The following is a 12,927-nucleotide window of genomic DNA, read 5'->3' on the forward strand; positions in this document are numbered from 1 at the left end:
TCTTAAAAGTTTTTCACCTTGCAAGATTCTATGCTCAAACAAGTCTGAAGTGGTGTGAAATCTATACATTTCTGTCGTTTTTTATTCTCGTGTTTACAATTCAATCCATGCAAACTCATTTCGTGTCCTGTTTTCCATAATGGGACCATGTAACCTTTAACTATAATGTTGTAGTAATCAATATTGTTGTTCGTAATGTCCTTTATCAAATGCCATAGAAGTGTAACTCATTTGTATCTTTATTCTCTGTGTAAAATCTCCATCCTTTCCATAATAGACACGAGGCCCGGATCGATTGGTATGTCTAATTTCCACCCAGTCCCAACACTGCATGACCACTAACATGTTTGTAACTCATTCTTAAACTTCCTGCCCTGTCCAACATGGTCAATCTATTACAATCCATGGGTTATGCAAATCCAAGAGTCCGTGCTTTGGAATAACTGATGATTGTATGGATTTTTCTCACACTCGAGGCGGTTATATGTGCAGTGAAGCCCTGAACAACATGACAAAGACAAATAGTGTGCTCTATAGACTTCCTATTAGTGTTTCCTTCCGAGCGCTCTCGCTTTTCACATGAGTCTCTTTACACCACTGGGACAAGATGACACAACACAAGATTACTGTGAGATTAGCCTGGGGATGGGGGGATGCATTTTTCAGTATTGTATATTATGTGATACATATATAGCAATCAATATATTTTGTGCTATAAAATACAAATGACCCATACTCTTTCATATTTCTTCCAACAAGAGTTACTGTCTGTTACCAGTGCCACCCACAAAAGTATTACCTCGTTTATTTTGTCATAAAAAGTAGAATTTTGTAATGTGCCACTTAAGAGCTAAATGTTTTCATTATATTGATGTTAACCCTAACTAGAGGTGGGCAACATTGTCAAAAATTAATATCCCGATAACAATATTCAGACATTATTATGTCAATCCAACAGAAAAGTGTTAAATTATTTATTTTGATGAGGTTTAATTATCAAGCAAACGTAAAATGTCAGTAAACGTGCAGAAACATCACTTTATAAACTTGGATTAGAACAGTAATTTTTTTTTCATTTTTGTTTTAAATCAGCTAAAAGAAAAGTCAAACTATTGCATAATCTAAACAACATTTACATTAATCTCTAAATGTGTACATATTGCTCACCTCACCTGGAAACCACTTACTGTATAATCTGTATCTGGTCAATTTTACTTCTGAAATGAATCCTAATTTCACATTGGCTATTTGTGTTCCTGCTAATAAAGACACACTTATTTAGCAATAGCTACAAAACAGGGCATTAGCTATTTTTTAATCTAAAACCTACATTACATGAAAATATGTTATTGTTTGTCACTAATTTTCCACAATACATAACTTCAACTTTAACTTCAACCTGCTATTGCTCCATTAATTTTCATTCTGTACTAATGTTGCCAGTGTTGGAGCTTTGCTATGGACTGTCTGAGCTAAGTTAAGATCATTGGTTCCACTGCTTCTCTGGGGCGTCTGTGAGCACTGACAGGGAATTAAGAGCCTCAGCAGAGAGAATCATGATATTAAACGCTAAATTACAGCTCCAACCGACAGTTAACTGGTGCACTGACCCTGCTCTTGCTCTCATCACTCCATTTCATAATATGAAGCTTATACATGTAGAACTTACTCGCCATATATTTTATAAGCTTCTCTTTTATCATTACGCACCTTGTTTTCCTTTATAGCCAGCACTTAAGAAGCTCGGACGGGCCATTTTTACTGTGCATTCGCCCCACTCACATTTATCTATTTCCGATATTGCGCGACTATTCATCATTTTGCCGGCCCGAACTGAAATGTCACCAGAAGGAGCGCCATTAAAGAGGAAACAGAGGTTGAACACGTCTCTGAGCTGAGCGGAGCGAATCAATACGTCTTCAGAACCGATGGACTTATCAATAAACAGCGGCTGGAAAGGAGCACTATTTTGCGTCATTTTCGTGAGAAGACACAAAAAGGACAATAGGGGAGATGTAAGGACAACGTAGTAGCAGAAAGTAAATGTCAGTCTGTGTATTCACTGATGATGGGAATGTGGTGAGTCGTGCCGTACTGTGGCTGCAAAGAAACGCTGGTTCTTTTTTCAGCCTCAGGACAATATTAGATTCTATTGAAATTCTGTTATTGGCTGTGGAGTGCTTGATTGCTGATTGTCCCGTTTGCATAATAACGAGCTTTCAAAATCTGAGTAGTCTGGACAGTGCCGGATTTAAGGTATAACCCAAAGTCTACAAGGACAAAAATGTGGAATGCATGTTTGATATGGAATGTTTTCAATCCTCAAGTTCTTAGTGCATCTTGCCTTGTGCGATGACATAACTTGCAACATCTCTGAATTGACCTTTCACTTGGCATTAGAAATAATAGAACTGATAAGCAAAAGAGTAGCCATAATGTCTACACGACAACTACTACTACTACTACTACTACAACTACTACTACTACAAAATCTTACTATACCATACCTGCTATCCAATTTCATACATTAGAAGGACAAAATGTGATATTTATGATAATTATAAGCTACATAAAAATAGTAAAATTAAAGTTAATCAGAAAAATATATATATATAATCTTGAGTTTTAGTTTAGCCAGTTTTTTTGCATTTAAGACTTTTGGTCGTTCTTTTCATTTAAACATGGACCCCAAAAAGAATAGCCATTGTCAAGGCAATCCAAATGAATAAACCACTTTTCATTCCTTTTTAAATCTTGAACCTTATACTCTTCATCTTTAACATTTCTTTAACAAGTTTCCCCATCCCTCCCGTACACTTGCTGTGCACAGTGGAGCTCCACAGCAGGAGGCAGCGCCCTGCTAAATGTCACGTCTCTAAATTGATAAGAGGATGTCACTTATGGTCTGGACTGTACTACAACAAAGCCTCTTTCCTGCATCCAATAGGCTTTTCCTTTATGGTTCACCAGGCTAAGTGCAATACACTATCCCTCATTTACACCATCAATGTGTGTTGGATCTTTGGTGCACCGTGAGTCTTATTGTGCAGTGTTCTGAGTCCATACACTGCAGGAGGAGGTGGTAAAAGCCGCGGGGAGCTGTGGCTTTATTGGTTGTGGTGATTGCAGTTGGATGTGCCTTACCGCATAAAGCTCAGAGCGTTAGAGCCACAGCAGCAGCAGCAGCAGCAGCAGCAGCAGCAGCAGCAGCAGCAGCAGCAGCAGCAGCAGCAGCAGCAGCAGCAGCAGCAGCAGCAGCAGCAGCAGCAGCACAGACCTGGAGCCAGCTCTGCAGTCTGCACCATGACAGCAGCTCACCTTTTGTCCCTGACAGCCGGTCCCAGAGTCGACAGAGACAGGGACACGCACTGGGACACGGTGAAGCAGAGTGCAGCTGTACACACCAAATCTAAACAGAAATACAGAAATGCACTTGCCGTCAGACATAGGTACTGGAACATTTAAGACGCAAGAAGTGTGACACTATCAGATTTATTATGTGAAAAAAGAACACGATTTAACGATTATTCACTATTACTGAGACAATGTCTAACTCGTTACTATTCCTCAAGTTTGTGACCAGCTTTACAAAATTGAATTTTCTAATTGTCAAAAAGTTACAAAAACAGACAAATAAAAAGATAAATTATTTTTTTGTGGCCTTAATAATCACTATTATTGATTCACGGAATAATCTTGACTTTACTAGATTTTGTATTGATTTCAACGCTTAATTTATTCGTATAAACTCTAAACCAAAAAGCAATTTACTTCTTCTGCCAGATGCAAACTAGAATAAATGGAGTATGTTGTCAAAATCTGCCATTAAACCTTTATATCAATATGCACTCTTGAGGATGATTTACTCCAGAAACGCAAATGCTTGAAAAAAATAAAAGATCTACTGCATGCACATAATTGGCTAAACAAACCTATTTTTCTCTCGTCCCACATTACGTAGTCAGACCATGTAAAATATTGAGAATAACTGAAAAAGCTGGCCTGAGATAGCCTTGAGATTGTTCTGTAGTGCTAGTGTTGTGCAATGGTTGGTGTATATTTAGCTTCTTTTGTGAGTTCCTTGAAAAGACCCTCATATAAAAAAAGGCAGAGGCTGGCAAAGGAAAGGAAAAGTGCTGTGGAGGACTAGCACCTTTCTAAAAAAATAACACTTTTTCTTACATTTATGCTTCCTAGAGGCTCATAAGGAAGGTGAGTTGCTTGCCTAAACCAAAAAAAACAACTCCAAAAACAAGCCAATACTTGTTTTATTCTATCAAACACCTTTTACATCTTTGGTGGGGGTTCCATTTGTGCATCGTGGTGCCCTAAATGCAATGTGGACGTTCCCTTTGCATTGGATGGTAGTCGTACATCCATCCCTTTTCCACCTGTGGAAAGATGAGTCCTTTACAGTGCATGGCAACAGAAGTCACCATCTTCTTTTTTGGCAAGTCCAATTGCATGTCTTTTTCCCTGGAAAGATGATCGATAATGCCACATTTTTGGAAACCTTTTGATTTCGGTCAAGATAATTGATTAAAAAAAACTCCTATGTGCTTCATTAAATATGTGTAAATGTTGTCTCTAGGCAGCGCACAGCGGCGGACACAAGACCCTCCTGTACGGACATGCCATCCTCCTGCGCCACTCCTTCAGCTCGATGGTGAGACAGACCCGCACTGTACTGCCAATGCAATCTAAACAGGATTAGCCCAGCCTGCAGGATTACACATAATAAGCCTGTGACATTGGTGGTGATATGACATTATGGACTGTGATTCTTGTGTTCATTGCAGTACCTGGCCTGCTTGAAGACATCGCGGTCGCAAACAGATAAGCTCTCATTTGATGTGGGCCTGCAGGAGGATTCCACAGGTCAAACGACTCCATCCAACCCTTTTATTGGCACTGATTGCTTTTCGCCTCTGTTCCCTGTCTGTCTCTTCCTCCCTTTTTTGTTTTTTTTTCTTCCCACCAGCTCATCCATCATCTACACGTTCCCACACCTTGCCTTGCTCTCGAGTGTATCGTCTATAAAGTTAATATTCCCCCGCGGAGCTCTATGTAGACATACAGTGAAGATCTATTGTCAGCACTGATTACATCTCGCCGGCACAGTTGATACGCTTGTTGTGGGATCCTGATAGCAAGGACTCGCTCTTCTTTGTGTATTAGATAGGATTTATGCTGTGGGTGTCTCATTACAGCTGTTGCATGACAAAAGAAAACACTATACAGGGATGGTATGTCTGCTTTATATTTTATGTATCTTATTTTTGGTCACTAACTATAGAACTAGTCAAGAACAACAAAGTAGAGTCAATATTACTGCAATTCCATGGAAATGTCAAACGTATGTTGGCTTTGTTTCAGTGTCGTGTGATAGTGAATTAAGTGTTATATACAGACTTTCAATATCTCTATGTGGAGTTGATACATTTTAAAATGATGGTGCTCTTTTAAATCAGGCCATATATTTTACTTTTTTATTAATGTTCATTCATAGGTGAGGCCTGTTGGTGGACCATTCACCCAGCGTCCAAACAGAGGTCTGAAGGAGAGAAGGTGCGCATTGGTGATGACCTGATCCTGGTCAGCGTGTCCTCAGAGAGATACCTGGTGAGTTTGTGTTCAAATACAGTGTGTTGAGCCCTACGGCCTGTTGTTATGTTTGTTTGTGCATAACACAGTGGTCTTAGCAGGGCATCAGAGCAGCTCCCCCTGATGTGACAAAATTTCAGATTATGCCAATCCTGTTAACAGAAGCTCTGCTCCATGACCTCTATCCACCCGGGGACAGAAATCCTATTAAATGCTACAACCAACAGTTTTCTTTTTTTTGGTCAAACTGGGAATGTCAAGCTTTGAGGATTATCATATGTCGAGGTTTGCTGGTATATTTAAGTCATGTCATCTTCTTGGTCCCTTCCCACTCCCTGCTATCATTAATCACAATTATGTCCAATACATAACTTTTCCATCTGACCGTCATGCTCCCTGCCTCAGCATCATAATAGCACCGCTCTGCAGGACACATCGCTGTGATCTGTGATCCAGCTGCACCACAAGGCCCCGGACACATGACTACTGTCGGTCAATCTGCAGTCTGTTCTTGCTTTCACCCATCACCGCTGTGTAGAACAGAGCACCCAAGGGTCCTCAGGGGCTCCAGGAAGACATGATGATGAAAAAACAGCTGCCATTTACATGTGGCACCTTCTCATACACACATGGAAAGAATATTCATAAACAGTGCTACAACATCAAGTAAATCTCTTACATGCAAGGCATCTGTCGGAGATAAACACTGACACGCTGTGACAGGGACACTGATGCAACAGTCGCTCTATTTCAGTGTGTACGCTACAGTATGTGCTGTTATGGCGTATTGAATATGTTATGAAATATTTTCATTTTCAACAGCACTTATCTATCTATAATGGCAACATCCAAGTGGATGCCTCCTTCATGCAGACTCTGTGGAACGTTCATCCCATCTGCTCCGGGAGCAACATAGAAGAAGGTAATTTAAAGCAGATACCAATTTAAATATAGTGTCAGCAGCAAACCGCTACATCTTCTGGAAGTTAAAATCACTCAGACCGTGATCTTATTTGCCTCAGCTATGAACTGCAGACTCTAAAGGGACAGTATGTGCTTACATTTCCTATTCCTTCTTCATTGTTACAGGTTACCTGCTTGGGGGACATGTGATGCGCTTTTTCCATGGACACGACGAGGTGGTGACCATCCCGGGATCGGATCAGAGCGAGGAGGAGCAGAGGTGTGAATCTCAGCGAGTGTCAAACAGAATAATGAGATTACATCGCAGCAATAGGGGTCACTCTTTAGTGGCACTATGTATGTAGGCAATGCTAACTGATCCGGGATCTCTTTATATATAGAAACACTGGTCTATAAATAGCTCTCTGTCCAGCCTGATCCCAGTCTCTCGGGGGAGCTGGAATGGCTGTGGTTTTATTTTTAACCATATATACTGATAGTGCCATCTCAGATAAGACAGGGAACAGAAATACTGCTCAGGCAGCAGGAAACGGGTCAAAACCGCACATGAGGTACGTTCACACTTGGCCAGGTCCCAGTAAGTGCATGTTCCTTTTATGCATCTATTCACTTACACACAAGCACACACAGACAGGCTATTTTTAGAAACAGACTGGCCAGTGAATGGGGGGCAGGATTAGACACCAATTTCCAGCATTTCACCTGCTGTTGTCCTTGAAATTCCAAACTATGATTTATACAGGCCATATTTTCATTTGGAGCAGATCAAACACATTGCACAGTGCCAGCAGAAGGCATGAGATTTCTTCTTATCTTCTAACCCAGTCAATGTAGCTTTATGAGTTATCAGCACGCGGTTTGAAGGATACGGTGCTTTGTGTGTTTACGTGACTGTGAATGGAGATCAGGCTTGACAGATGAGCGAGAGCAGGGATCGGCACAGGATGAATGACCTTGACTGTATCAGGTCCAGGTAGATGCAAAAGCACAAACATTCACCACCCGCTCACATCTCTGTGGCGTCCCCAGGATCATCAACTATGAGACGGGTAAAGCCGGCGCCAAAGCCAGGTCCTTGTGGAGGCTGGAGCCGCTCCGGATCAGGTGGGTTTGTTTTCCTTGATGATGTTGTCTCTTCTGTATGCCACACTCAGCCAGTCACTACTAGCACATCAACACAATATTTTGTATGTTTGGACGCTGGAATTGGATTGCACCCATAAAAATGTATGATTAAAATGAATTAATATATTTTGCAACAATAGTCTTAATAATTAATTATAAAATGACTTCACTACTAATACACTACTTGTAGAGATGCTTTTTTGACTACTACTTGCAACTACTGTTGATTCAAAAATGTCAAGAAAAAAGTATGTATATTGACATTTTTGCACACTTTTTCACATCAATCCACAACAATAATCATTAGCACCAAAAACTGCCCATAATATTACAGGTATTACTCTACAATTACACCTGTCTTTTAAATGTATTCCCAAAAAATGGATGATCATTGAAATATTTTCCCTGTTTGCTCATTATCCTGTTCAACCTCATGGCATGAAAGATAATCAACAGCTGGCAAATCAACTCATTAGCTGATAATAGGCTTCCAGGGCGAATGATTTCTCTGTTGTATTTGTATCTGTCTAAATGTCTGTATTTGTATCTGTCTGTCTGATGGTATTTTTGGCAGCTGGAGCGGGAGCCACATCCGCTGGGGCCAGGCCTTCAGGCTGAGGCACCTCACCACTGGACACTACCTGGCCCTGACCGAGGACAGAGGGCTAGTGCTGCAGGACAGGGAGAGGGGGTCCGACACCAACGCTACGGCCTTCTGCTTCAGAGCATCCAAGGTACAGGCGAGGGGCACGTGTTTCCTGATTCATGAAGACAATTCACCTATACATGTATTGTTTTGCATGCAATAGAAATGATGACTTATTTCATTCAGTTCTCCCTGGCAAGGTCACCACAGCAAATCATGTGTCTCCTAAGTGGCAGTGATTTGCATAATGTGCAATTTTGTCAACCAGAAAAGTGCTGAATTAATCTAACAATCATCACAAACAAATGTAATAAAACAGGCACTACATTTGCTTTTATTAATTACTTTTATTAAATACACTCCAGAATCCAGCAAAATTAGGTAAAACTCCACTGTCTTTACAGTTAGCAAGCGATGCACTAAAGCTCTAAAACCCTAGAAGAAGCATTGGGTAACCATTAGATTTATAATGCACTTTTTCACATAGTTGCAACTGTAGTTTCTGTAACTTGGTAGTCTTTCCTCTCCTGACTCTTTTCCTAATACAGACAGAACCCCCTTGTCTCAAATTTGACTTGTTTAATGGGACCACATCTCCAGGCCTGCTGCACTTATACGTGAGCATTTACTCTAACTGCTTTGACACGTCTGTTCCTTCCCTACGCAGGAGAAACTGGAACAGAGCCCCAAGCGGGACATCGAGGGCATGGGGGTGGCCGAGATTAAATACGGGGACTCTGTCTGCTTCATTATGCACGTGGCCACGGGACTCTGGCTCTCATACCAGGCGCCTGATGTCAAGTCCGCCCGCCTTGGTCCCCTCAAGAGAAGAGTGAGTACAGACAAGCCCTGCCCTGTCCCCCTCCTTACAGTGATTTATATATATGTGATTAATGCATTAAACTGATCACTGTTTTTATGGCAATGAGCTGACTGATTGAACTCTTGTTACATCATTCTTCCACTCGTTATGTTTTGCTCAGGCATGTCTCCATTCAGAGGGACACATGGACGATGGGCTGACCCTTCAGCGCTGTCAGCACGAGGAGTCCCGGGCCGCACGCATCATCCGCAACACCACACTGCTTTTTAAGAGATTTATCAGGTAACAGGCAATAATATCAGGGGCCGTTAAAGCCATATGTGAGGGATAAATGGAACTCTTGATTTGATTGAAGGAGCGTTGTATAACGTTTGTTTCCATGGTTATTGCTTTACCTTTTACACCAGATACCCTTACTTTAAAACTGTGATGATAATAGCAGTGGTTATTCATTTCTTTCCCCAGCTTTGACCTTGACTCTACCTGTTGTGTATAAATCTTGCCTAATCTTTCCGTGAAAATAAAACAGCAAACACTTCCTATCATTGGTTATAAATGTATGCCCTAAAATTCATATACTCAACAAAAAAAAAATCCAAGATATTTTGTTTGTACAAGCCTGTGCCACATCCTCAAATGGATTAATTGACAAAGCAGAGTTTCCACCGCTTTACGCACCAGCGGCTCTGGAGACTCACAAGCCAATCCGCCGCTGATCACATAAACGGATGCTTCCTCCTCTACTTATTTGATATCAAGAGGTTTAGTGTCCTTTGGGACCCATTCGAGGCTGTCATGACGTGTGCGATTCCGCCTGCATCCCCCCCGCGGCTACTGTGACACATATGGTCCCCCGCGCCCCTCCCTCCTCCTCCCACGCTTACGACATGAGCTATTTTTAGCACGGCAACGAAAAAACAGCCTTTCAGCATGGATGAAGATGTGGGCTAAACATAGACTAGTCTTCACAATTTGCTCCGTGGTTCAATGAATTTCCTTTTTTTGTATCAATGGGCATGTTGTACCACTAGATATGAATGAAATAGGCCTAAAGATAATCCTAATGTTATTTGTGTCCTCAGAGACCTGGACTGTCTGGGGTTGAAAAACAGAGCGGTGGTGGTCCTGCCTGTGGAAGAGGTGCTCCAGACCTTGAACGACCTCATCACCTATTTCCAGCTCCCAGACGCTGAGCTGGAGCACGAGGAGAGGCAAATCAAACTGCGCTCGCTCAAGAACCGCCAAAACCTATTCAAGCAGGAAGTGAGTCGCTTTTTCATTCAAAGTGTTCAGGCACTTCTAAATATAAAGATAGAGGGGGTAAGGAGGTGCTCATGCCAAACTGAGAAAAAACAAAGCAAGTACTATTAATGCTTCATGTTTTCCAATGTGGGCTTGGAATGCAAGAGGAAAAGGTTATTTTCATGTTTCACTATAAAACCTAAATAACACTTTTCAATTGCTTGCCTCAGTTGTTAAAAATGACCAGTTGGCAGCGTCTGTAATAAGTTACTCTCTGCAAACATTTTAAATTCACTTAAAATACAGTAGTTTACATACCATACGGCAAAAGTATAACAACACTGCTTTGATTGCGACCCAGTTCCAGTTAGTGGCTGCTTGATGGACTAAAAGCTGAGGGGGAGCTCTGCAAAGACAAAGTGCAACGTTGGACGCATGGAACACTGGTTTCTCTTGCAGTTTCAATGCCATCTTATATTTGCTGTCATTGCTTTTAAAAGAGTCAGCACTTATGGTGATTTATGTTTTCCTGAGGCGGACGACAAGTGCACTGAAGCTTTCTGCTAAGCCTTTGGACCTTACATTTCCTCCATCAATTACAAAATGACAACTTCTCCACTGAGGGTGTATGATGACTTGTGAATTTCACCAAGTTGCACAGGCAAAATAGTAAAAAGCCATGTCTGTTTATGTTTGTGTCTCTTCCCAGGGCATGCTCACACTGGTGTCCAACTGTATAGACCGTTTAAATGTGTACAACAGCGCGGCTCACTTTGGGGAGTGTGCAGGAGCTGAGGCCGGAGTAGCTTGGAAAGACATTCTCAACCTGCTTTATGAACTGCTCGGTAAGACTACACAGTTATTTTTACATCATTGAAGGCACGGTACCTGATGTCGATACTTTTTCAAGAAAATATTAAATGTTTGAAAGCTAACTAAACACCACAAGAAATATAACTTACTCTACCATGAATAGGAAATGTACTTCTGGAACAGCAGGGGGCTTCAAAGTAGTCAGAGCGGTCTCATTTTGACCCTACGAGTTGCTTACATAATAGCTGTTTAACGTTATTACATGAAAAACGATAGGTAGAGCCCATTTAACTCATGTAAAACCTAATTAAATACTGTTTTTGAATAAACTGTCTTCAAACTGGCTTCTTGTGTGTCCATCTTTGTCAAGTCTTGGTCTCAGAAGCAGCTGCCTCTAGTCTCACACCTCCGATCTAAGTTGTCCCTGGTGTTTTCAAGCCCATGAAAGAGCATGGATTTGCTTTTACTCTGTACTGCTGTGCTATTTATTCTTCCACAGCTCAGTGCCTGTGTACTGCTGATCCAGAGTGCCTTTAACCTCATGCTCCGGAGCCATATGCTCAGTCTCATATGGACGTATCTCACCAAAACGACTTGGCAGCACTGCATTTATTTTGCCCTCTCAATTTTACATATTTTACAGCCATTTTACTGTGACATAAGACAAAGAAAGCAGGAGATTCGCCATGTTAGGATATTCTTATAATAACAAATGCTATGATGACTCTCTAACACCAATGAAGCTAAACCTTTACAAATAAGAATAAGTGATGTTAAATGTGCACTATGTAACTTCTCTGATGGACGGTTTGCCATGTCCTTGTCTTCACTGTTATTCCATTACTTGAAATGTTCCCCGAGATGGCACAAATGTTGAAGTTTGAGCTGGTAGTGTACATATATTATGGCTGTATCGCATCTTTTCTTAATGTTATGCCTTAGCGCCCTTGTCCTTCACGCTGTTATTTACTCTTTTGTTACTTACTATACAAGCCACGTCTCATTTTTCTTGCCCACCCTCCCGTGTATGTATTAAGTGGAGCTCTAAGTGGATTTTGGATGCCTTCTCCTTTCTTCCCTGTCTTTCTAAGGTGACCCTGTCTTTTTAAGCTGGGTCATATTATGTGTTTGGTCATTGTCATTGTCATTCTCTTTCTTTAACTCAAGCATCTCACAAATTAATATGTAAGAGAAACACTTAACTTTGCTTCAAAGTGTCCTCCATGGCTTGACATTCATTTAGTTCAGTATCTGTTGTTTAAACACTTTAGAAATGTAAACTGGATTTGCTGTGTCTTGTAGCGGCGTTGATACGAGGAAACAGAAACAACTGCACACAGTTTTCCAATAACCTGGACTGGCTGGTGAGCAAGCTGGAAAGACTAGAGTCGTCCTCAGGTAAGCTCATTATCCAGTCGCACACGGTGCCGCTTGTGTTGTGAAACAGACACCAAGTGTTCTGTCTGGCTTTGTTCCTTTGATATTCAGACTTTTTTGTGAAAGCAACTGATGTGAAAACTGTTTCCAGTCTGCTGTGTTTGTATTGTGTTTCTGTGTTGTTGTTGTTTTTTTGGAAGGAAGCCACAGTCATACAAAGTGGATTAGTTCGACATCTTTCTAGCTCGCTCAACTGGAGTATGAGCATAAAAATGTATTGACCTGCATTGTCTTGCAACTTTTTTGCAAATAGTTACAAGCAAAGTAAGCAGTTACTAACTATAGAAACATAAAGTGTCCCTTTGAAGCATTA

The 12,927-nt window shown here is 41.2% G+C and overlaps 1 protein-coding gene across 4 annotated transcripts in view; it reads left to right on the plus strand.

The window, feature by feature from the left end:
- LOC140371097 (ryanodine receptor 3-like) overlaps window positions 1-12,927 on the plus strand; it is a 113,545-nt gene that overhangs the window by 41,396 nt on the left and 59,222 nt on the right. For 3 of the 4 annotated variants that reach the window (XM_072458396.1, XM_072458398.1, XM_072458397.1), the window contains exons 1-12: window positions 4,597-4,666; window positions 4,800-4,878; window positions 5,510-5,622; window positions 6,427-6,526; window positions 6,694-6,787; window positions 7,558-7,632; window positions 8,228-8,387; window positions 8,967-9,131; window positions 9,283-9,404; window positions 10,205-10,385; window positions 11,074-11,209; window positions 12,480-12,575. In XM_072458396.1, the coding sequence (XP_072314497.1) occupies window positions 4,664-4,666; window positions 4,800-4,878; window positions 5,510-5,622; window positions 6,427-6,526; window positions 6,694-6,787; window positions 7,558-7,632; window positions 8,228-8,387; window positions 8,967-9,131; window positions 9,283-9,404; window positions 10,205-10,385; window positions 11,074-11,209; window positions 12,480-12,575 (1,324 nt within the window). In that variant the 5' untranslated portion in view covers window positions 4,597-4,663. Of the gene's footprint in view, window positions 1-277; window positions 299-4,197; window positions 4,213-4,591; window positions 4,667-4,799; window positions 4,879-5,509; window positions 5,623-6,426; window positions 6,527-6,693; window positions 6,788-7,557; window positions 7,633-8,227; window positions 8,388-8,966; window positions 9,132-9,282; window positions 9,405-10,204; window positions 10,386-11,073; window positions 11,210-12,479; window positions 12,576-12,927 lie in introns of those variants that run through there. The other variant, XM_072458399.1, reaches the window with a different exon arrangement.

This window comes from Eucyclogobius newberryi, unplaced genomic scaffold (assembly GCF_026437365.1).
Source record: "Eucyclogobius newberryi isolate DKJ021-1_F unplaced genomic scaffold, fEucNew1.0.hap1 SCAF_21, whole genome shotgun sequence".
Lineage (NCBI taxonomy): Eukaryota > Metazoa > Chordata > Actinopteri > Gobiiformes > Gobiidae > Eucyclogobius > Eucyclogobius newberryi.